The sequence below is a fragment of the Sus scrofa genome, chromosome 1 (genome assembly GCF_054392235.1).
Source record: "Sus scrofa isolate SSC_HxYL_T2T_F1_AM1 chromosome 1, Sscrofa_HxYL_maternal_Yorkshire_Landrace_v2.0, whole genome shotgun sequence".
NCBI lineage: Eukaryota > Metazoa > Chordata > Mammalia > Artiodactyla > Suidae > Sus > Sus scrofa.
Window position 1 is genome coordinate 284869973 of NC_139383.1, and position 8196 is coordinate 284878168.

General features: G+C 57.6%; 1 protein-coding gene across 50 annotated transcripts in view; it reads left to right on the forward strand.

Moving 5' to 3' along the window:
- Positions 1–6368, forward strand: part of PRRC2B (proline rich coiled-coil 2B) — a 92490-nt gene extending 86122 nt beyond the window's left edge. For 42 of the 50 annotated variants that reach the window (XR_014829473.1, XR_014829472.1, XR_014829539.1 and 39 more), the window contains 3 exons: positions 501–592; positions 2657–2738; positions 3899–6368. Coding sequence is in view for 46 of the 50 variants with exons in the window: in XM_084999222.1 (XP_084855348.1) it covers positions 501–592; positions 2657–2738; positions 3899–4033 (309 nt within the window). In the remaining 4 variants the exon portion in view is untranslated. The remainder of the gene's footprint in view (positions 1–500; positions 593–2656; positions 2739–3898) is intronic. The other 8 variants (XM_021070465.2, XM_021070476.2, XM_084999413.1 and 5 more) reach the window with 1 other exon arrangement.
- Positions 6369–8196: the final 1828 nt, after the last annotated feature.

The following is an 8196-nucleotide window of genomic DNA, read 5'->3' on the forward strand; positions in this document are numbered from 1 at the left end:
GGCGGGGTGCGGGTGCAGCTGGTCAGGAACCACTGCTGCTGTGGGCGGTGCTCCGGGCCTCCCCGGCCCCTGATGCCTGCTCGTTCGTTCCCAAGTCCTCGCAGTCCCATGCCAGGCAGTCCTTGGTCTGGCCACGTGAACAGGCTTGGGCACGTGTAGACGCCAGGCCACGGGGAAAGGTGCACACGACTGGGGCTGAAGGGCCGAGCGGCTGCGGGAGTGTGTGGGGGCCGTGGCCCTCACAGCTCCCGGGGTTCTGCTGAGGGTGTGTTCACCGCACGGCCAGTGCTTGGGGCTGGCACACGCTGCCCCCCCTTAGTGAAGAACAAAACACGTGCGGGTTCCTGCCTCCAGCCTGGCCTGGAAGGGAAGGCAGGCATGTTCCTTTAGGCGACGTCGCTCTGTCCCTAAGCCCCCAAGGCCCTCGTTGGTGCTGCCGCAGGGGTTGGGTGGGGCCGGCAGTCTCCAGGCCCCTCCAGTGACAGCCCGTCCCTCTTCAGTCCTCTCAGATGGAGATGAAGGGCTTCCACTTTGCCGACAGTAAACAGAATGTTCCTTCGGGAGGCTCCGTGCCGTCGCCGCAGACCTACAGGTAAGGGGATGCCCTGGATGCTGGCAGCTGCGCCCTCGCCGTGGAGTCGTGGGTCAGGGAGTGTGGTGTGGGGGCACTGAGGCCAGGCCGCCTCTGTCAGCCGCGAGTCCCTGTGCACGTCTGGTGCTGGGACACGGGAGCATCTGAAATTGCGGGGTGATTTTGTTTTTATTCATCGTCATAATAAAATGCTCAGGTTTGGGAGAACTTTCTGGAAAAGTGGGGAAGGGAACAGCTGATGTTGTAACAGTGTCAGGACGGACCCTGGCTCCTCACAGCTTTCTCAGCAGGTTTTTTAGAAAAGGCTCACGCCCTGGAGAGGGAGGTGGGCTTCCTCTGCCGGCCGAGTATCCCTGCCCTGGCCTCCAACTCCCAGGACTTGGTGCTGCTGGCCTGTGGGCCTCTTCCTCCCGTCACCGTCCCAGGGCCCTTGGCGGGCTTCCGAGGCGGCTTAAGTCAAGGGGTTGGGTAGCAGTTGGCCCTTGAACAACGCAGGACTTGGGGTGCGGATCCTGGACATCCAGGCCTGACTTTAGAGGCAGCAGTTCGTATCCATGGGTCCACATCTGAGGATTCAACCCACTGCAGGCCGTGTGGTACATGCGTGTTTTCTGAAACAAAATCCACTTGTAAGTGGACCCATGCGGCTCCAGCCCTGCTGCAGGGGGTCAGCTGTGCCTAGTCTCTTCACAGGTCGGGGGGGGGGGAGGGCGTCCTGATGCCTTTCTCGCCCATGAGGAAGCGAGCTGGCAGGGAGGCCGCGTGCGCACTGGCTTCCGGCCAGGGTGGGTCCAGTCGACTCTTGTTACGTGTGGGAGATTCCTGGAGGTTCCTCCAGTTTGGGCCTGCGAGCGCGAGCCCATGGCAGAGCCGGGCCCCCACGGGCACTCGTGCAGATCAGGCCCCGGGCTCTGGGAGTGGGAGGCCGGGTCCTTCCCGTCCTGTCAGTCCGTGCTCCAGCTGCAGTTCCTGAGAATGGGATTCTTGTGAATTTCCCCCCGTTTCATTTTCTTTTCTGCTCATATTTTCACTCTCTTGGCTTTTCTTATTTTATTTTGTTTCCCAAACATATTTTCCACATAGGCCAAAATAACAGACCCATAAGAAAAAAATACACCCAGACAGCAGCACCAAACACTGGGTGTGATTTGGAAGAAGGATGCTTTGAGCATAAACACATCTTGTCACTCCCCTGCCACCACGGGCCGACTTGAGCCCCTCTAGCTGCAGAGCTTTCCTCAGGGGCAGATGCAGAAAAGGGAAGCGCACGTAACAAGAGTCGCCCGTGTCCATTCACAGAAGGAACGGCCGCAGCTTTTTTCTTTGGAGAATATGTAGAAGATAGAAGCCTTGCCCAGTAGCTTTTGTTTTCCTGGTGTTTCGGTGGGGTTGGAGAGATTGGTGTGTTTCTATAGTGCAGTGTTTCCCAGGTTTTCTGGAAACAGGGCTTCTGAGGCATGCCCTGTCGGAAGGGGTTCCCTGGTCCGATACTTGGGCTACGTGCTGCGCCCGAGAGGACCCACTGGGGAGGTGGGGGCACGGCGCAGCGTGGGGTCTGCTCCTGCTATGCCCGCACCCAGAACGGCTCACAGTTTTCCGACAGCAGAATCCTTTTCCCACACGGCACGTGATTAACAAACCTGGGAGCTAGTGGTCTGGTCGGCGGAACCCGTTCAGAAAGACGTTGTACGTTTTTGTCACTTTGGGTATCTGTCTTTGACACACACACACACACCCCACTCCACCCCCCCCACCCACCCCCCTGGAAGACTGGAAAGATACTCTCACATCCACAGTCTCGAATCGGGTTATAGGGCTTCTGTCTGGGTCCTAGCATCCTGTTGGTCCAGATCCTCCAAACCCCAAGAGCCAGTCAGTGCCCGTCCATCATCCGGTCAGCGTCTGCCCCTCAGGTGCGTCTCGTGAGCGGGGTTGGAGGTGCCAGGGCACAGCGATGACCCCTCCCCCGCCCTCTGGCTGTCTGGGTCTGTTTCCTGTGTCGGAGGCTTGACTCCGTTTCCGTGGTGACGCATGTGTTCTCACCCCCTCCTTTGGTTTTTTCAGGCCTAGCTCTGCTAGCCCCAGTGGGAAGCCCTCTGGATCAGCAGTTAACATGGGCTCTGTGCAGGGACACTACGTTCAACAGGTAGAAGATGGCTTTCCAGCCCCTCCAGCCCCGTCTCCAAGCGCCAAAAGAGGAGGGACTGTCCAGCCCACTTGAGCTCTCCTCTTAGAAAGAGAGCCGCGCCCTGGCGCTAGAGCATGGCCCCGGGAGCCGGGGAGCCCGAGTCCCTCCTGGAGAGGGCCCTTCTCCTCTTGCCAGGCGTCTGGATCCTTCCTTGTCCTGCGGAGAAGGGAGGATGCGGGTTCCTCTGAGGAGGTGACGCCAGGTGGACTATCCCTCCGTAGCGACCAGGCTGTGAAGGCGCTGGGACTCGGTTAGGGCTGCGGGTCAGCGCTAGAGGCCGGGGTGTGTGTTGCGTGCGCGTGTGTGCCTGGCGTGTGTGCCTGCGTGAGCGGCTCTAGTAAAGTGCTCTGTCTCGTCCTTGTCTCGCCCGGGTGGGACCCAGATGGAGTGACACTTTCCCATTTCTCAGTGTCCTTGCCTTCGGCACGATTCTCTTCACTCCTCAGATGTGACCGGGCTCCAGGGCGCAGACACAGCAGGCGGGAGTTTTAGTAAAACAGCTCTCCTGGCTGGCGGAGGTGGAAGGCTGCTTGTTCTTTTCACTTCTCCTAACTTGGTTCCCCGAGGGCCGTCTTTGCGTTGCTTGGACTGAGCTTCCAAAGCTTTCTTCCAGAGTTCACACCACTGTGTGAGGGGCAGAGGCCGGGCTGCTCCCTCTGGGCACACCACACCGCTCTGCAGATGAATGGGGCCCTGACTGGGAGTCTCGAGGTCAAACTCGGGGCTCGGGAAAGGTTTCCACAAAGCGGGAGTCAGCGAGGGTGGAAGATTTGGGAAACCAGGGCGGACGAGAGGCCCCATGCCCCTTTGCACAGTCGCCAGCTCTAAGACCCACGCGGTGCACTGGTTTGGAAAGTTTCTTCCAGTCGGCCTTGCCGTGCCGCTCTGCAGAGGCCCGTGGGCCCGAGGAGGGCTTCCCGGAGGGCCTGGCTCTTCCTGCCTCAGCCCACGGGAGGGTGCAGAGCAGCCTCACCCGCCTCTGGGGCGGGTCCTTCCACGGAGGACGGACTTCGTGGGGTAGCTTTCCCCGGAGACTCAGGGCAGGAGGTGGGTGGGACCGACTGTCCGACAGGTGTTTCCGTGCAAGGGTAACTCTGTCCCCATTCATCTGTCCAAAGGCAAAACACCGAGTGGATGAAAAGCCCAGCCTGGGAGCCGTGAAGCTGCAGGAGGCCCCCTCAGCCGCTTCCCAGATAAAGCGAACTGGAGCGATCAAACCTCGGGCGGTGAAGGTGGAGGAGAGCAAGGCCTGAAGGTGCTCCCCGCCCGCCCCGGAGACGCCGCTGGGGCCGGGGAGCCCCCAGGTGGGCCCGCCGCCCAGCCCCCTGGCCCGGACTGCGAGATCTCCTCTTCACTCCTGGAAGCTCCGTCGTCCAACCAGCTTGCACCCGTGGATACATGGCATTGACCTGCTTGCTTTACTATGAAACAAACAGAAAAGCAGACGACTCCGTTCCCATCTTCTCTCCGTCACGAGCGTGGAGTGACCAAGCCTCCGTGCAGCGCCCATCAACCCTCCCGCCCGCCCTCCTCGGCCCTCCCGCGGCCGGGGCGCCCTCCGCCGTGCTTCCCGCCCCAGCACGGCGGGTTGGCAGCAGGGCCACTTCCGTTCGAGGCTTTTCGTTTTAAAAAGCAGCTGAGGTTTTTACAAGGGAGAAAGAAAAAACAAAACCACAAGCCATGTCTGTATAGCTGGACTTTGCTGTGTCCTCTGCCATCCCTCCCCCGCCCCTTCGGTTCCCTCGTCCCTGTCGCCTCTCTGGTTTGATTTGATACGTCCCTGCGATACCGTGCGAGAGGACTCAGGAGCGCGTCCTCTCCTGCTCGCCCTCTCTTGGTTGACCTTCGAGTTTACTTGGCAAAAAGAAGCGGTGATTTAAGACTCCGCTCCTGAGCTTGGGAAGCGGTGGTGGGAAGGAGGGCTGGTGTTGCAGTCGGGGGGCAGCCCCGTGACGTCGGTGACGTTTTCAGCCGAAGACTTACACAGAATTTCTGCCCCGGACTTTTCTAAAGCTGGTGGGACACTGCTTGCTGTGCACCCGAGGGAATCGTGGAGATGCCAGGCACTGGTGTTTCCAGCGGGGCCTGGACGCTGTGCGCCCACAGCGCCACAGCCCCGTCAGCACCTGCCTGCCTGCCTGCGGGGCGCCGGCACCCCTGTCCTGGAAGCCCTCCCTGACATGCCTCCTCTCCTTCCGGAGCTGCCTCTCTCTCCGGGTCCCCTTGTCCCTCCACCTCTCCTGCAGCCTGTCCCTCGTGGTGACGGGCGTGTGGACAGGGTTCGGTTGTGGGCGCCGGGAGGCTGCGGCGAGGGCGTCCTTGTCTCCGTCCCCGGCAGCAGCCAGCTCTGAGGACAGGGGCCAGAGCAGGGTCCAAGGGGAGCTTGGCTTGGAGGGCTGACCGTGGTTCCCAAACAGCCTGGGCAGCTTCTAAAGTCTGCAGAGCTGCCTCCCCCAGTGTGTTCATGCAAGGCCTTCTGTGCTGGGTTTCGGGTTTTGAGATAAGAACTAGAAGGAAATGCCAGAGTCTGTCGTCCCGAGGAAGGGAGGGAAACATTGGGTTGGGCACACGCTCTTCAGAGGCACTAACCACCTACCTGCCGCGGCTGGTGGGCCCCGGACAGCCTGGCCCAAAGGACGCGCAGCAGGCACCCGGGGTCGCCCTGCAGGGATGTGACAGCCACTCGGGCTGTGGTCCTAAGCTCTGTGTCTAGTGTAGGACACAGGAGAAGAAGCGCCTTAGGAACGGCTGGAGTCCCCTCCTGCGGCTCTTCGCCACCGTAAGGAAGTGGGGTCTCCGGGCCTCCCTTGGGCAGGGCCAGTTTGCTTGGAAGATGCTTTCCTGCTTCGTCGACAGCTTGCAGCACTCCCCTCCTTGCCTCCACTCAGACCTTACTTCTCACTCGCTTTTCTTTTCTTTTCCTCTTTGAGCCCCTGAATCTGTACCCCGACGTCCCTTCTCACAGGGCCGCCCGCTGGCCAGAGCTCCCCATGTGCCCCAGTCGCCCTTCCCCTGCCTGAGTGCAGCTCCCCTCTGCCCCGGCCGCCCCCTAGGAGCCACACACTCACATTTAGAGACACGTCCAGGTCCCTCACACCCGATTCCAGTGCACAGTGTCAAAAGGAAAAAAGGCTCTCTGCATCCTGGATGCTGTTACAGACTCTCAAGCTGTGTCCCTTCAGGTGAACCTGCCGTCAGTGACAGTACGTCCTGTTCGAAAAAAAGGAAAAACAAAAGGCTCACCTTTCTCCAGTCCATTTCTCTACCCCTGTATCTCCCCCCTCCCCCAATAAGAACAGAAAACACTAGAATTTATTTATATGTATTGATGTTGTAGGTCTAGGTGAAAAAAAGAAGTAAATGTTTCACTGCGCTATTTATATATAATGTCTGAATTGTTCTGTGCAGGAGAGGCCAGGAAACTGCATGTGAAGTTGAGTGCGTTTACCACCTTCGTGTGCCCAAGCTGCGGTCTCTTTCCCACTGAGATACAGATTTTAAATTGAATTCTGGAGGCAGAGGGCAGGCCTGGGGCCTGCCCAACACCCCATCTCTTCCTTGGTCTGATTAAATGCAGTTTTTAGTGCAGAGATGTTTTAAGGTGCAATATCTCTTCCTTTCATGTGGTTTTGGAGCCAAGCTCAAGGTAATAGGGCTTGGGCTCGTGTTTGGGCTTCAAATTCCCATCCTCAGAGTGCAGATCCATGCAGAGGCGCCTGCCAGAATGCCTTGGGCCTTTGGCAGGAAGAGGTACAGACGAGCACTTAACCTTTTCTGCTGCTGAGATGGAGGGAGGGTCGTGTCCGCCTTCTCACTGTACCTCTGCCTAAACTTACTCTCCCTTCTGATACAGGCTGCTTGGCCCTGGTCCTGGATGGTGCGGCCTGTTGCTTGGCAACCGGTGACCCTGCAGTGGTGTGTGTTCAGTGTCCATTACTCAGTGGGGTAAGGTCCCAGAGCGTGGGTTCCTGTATCCACGGGGCCGCGTCCACCCACTGGAGGCCTCGTTGCCAGCTGTGTTTGGTCCGGTTTTCTTTGCTTCCCCCTTTTAACTGACGTAACTGTTTTCAGACGTGAAATTCATACACTTCCGGCTCTAGGCTCCTTAAGGGGGAAAACTGAAGGATGACTAATGCACAGAAAAACTGGTTGGTCCACTTCCAAAGCCATGGTCATTCCAGCCACTTCCAGGGGGATATGGCTATGTCTTGTCACTAAATAGTGGCCTCACTCTTCTCCAGCTCTCCCCTCGCCCTCCTGTCTTCTGGATCTGCCTTCCGGATAGTTGATGAGGTTTGTGACTGGTGCTCAAGAGCTGAGGAGGCTGAGAGCACGCACACGAGGGCACGGCCACGCTCCAAACTGGCCCGCAGAGGCAGTGCGTGTGAGCTGGTCGAGCCCCTCCCTGCTGTGTGATTCCCTCTGCCAAGTAGCCGCATGTCACCTCTCAAATCTGTATTTGTCCCTTGTCCCTTCTTGCAGAGCAAGCCTGGGTTAGAAGGTCTGTTAGAAATGGCCTTTGACAACCAAGGACACTAGAGTGCTTGTGCTTTGTCATGTCTTGTGATGACTGGGTAACGCAGACTTCCAGAAAGCTGGCTCTTCCTGTTTGAAAAATGACATGGACCTAAGACAAACAGATCACCCGGACAGGAATGGCTCAGTGTTGGGGTCAGACACCGGCTGTCCCCTAGCCCTGCTCTCCACCGGGACCACCAGCGCACACCTGGCTAGCGATCGTCCAGGCGCGTCCAACCTGCCGTTCACCGTTTCTCCACCCCAGTTAGGTGGCCTCCAAGATGGGAGCAGTGTCCCCAGGGCCCTGTCTTCAGCCTGTTGCGAAGCCTCGGAGCGGAACTGTCTGTCAAGGCTCTCTGGATGACTTTCTTCCATTGTTTAGAGGCGAAACTGTACTCCAAGCTTTTGACCTCAGGCCTTGCGTAGTAAAAACGGTTTGGGGGTTTTTTTTGTTGTTCTTGAGAGGGTTTTTGTTTTTGTTTCCTTTCTTATTTTGGCCTTTCCTCTCTTTGTCTTTTCATGTAGACCAGATATTTGAAAGGGCAGACGATGGCTAAAGGTGTAACGTGCAGCTTGTTTGGACATTGTTTGGGGGAGCTTTTTACCTTGGATGGGAAATGGAACCGTGGGTTCACCAGGCCGTGATGGCACACTTACCCTTCACCCTCCCTCCAGTTCAGTACCTGTTGTTTCTCCTTTCAAATATGTGATTGTACTAGCTCTTTCCATATGAAAGAATTCTCCTTATTTAAATAAAAAAAAGTAAAAAAAAAATACTGAAGATGAGCATGCTTTTTAGGTTATATGCCCCTTGGCTCTTGTCCTTTGACTAGAGACTTACAGCTGGAAGAGTTTTCCTTAATTTACTTGGAAATGAGGAGTGACCAGGCTGAAATGC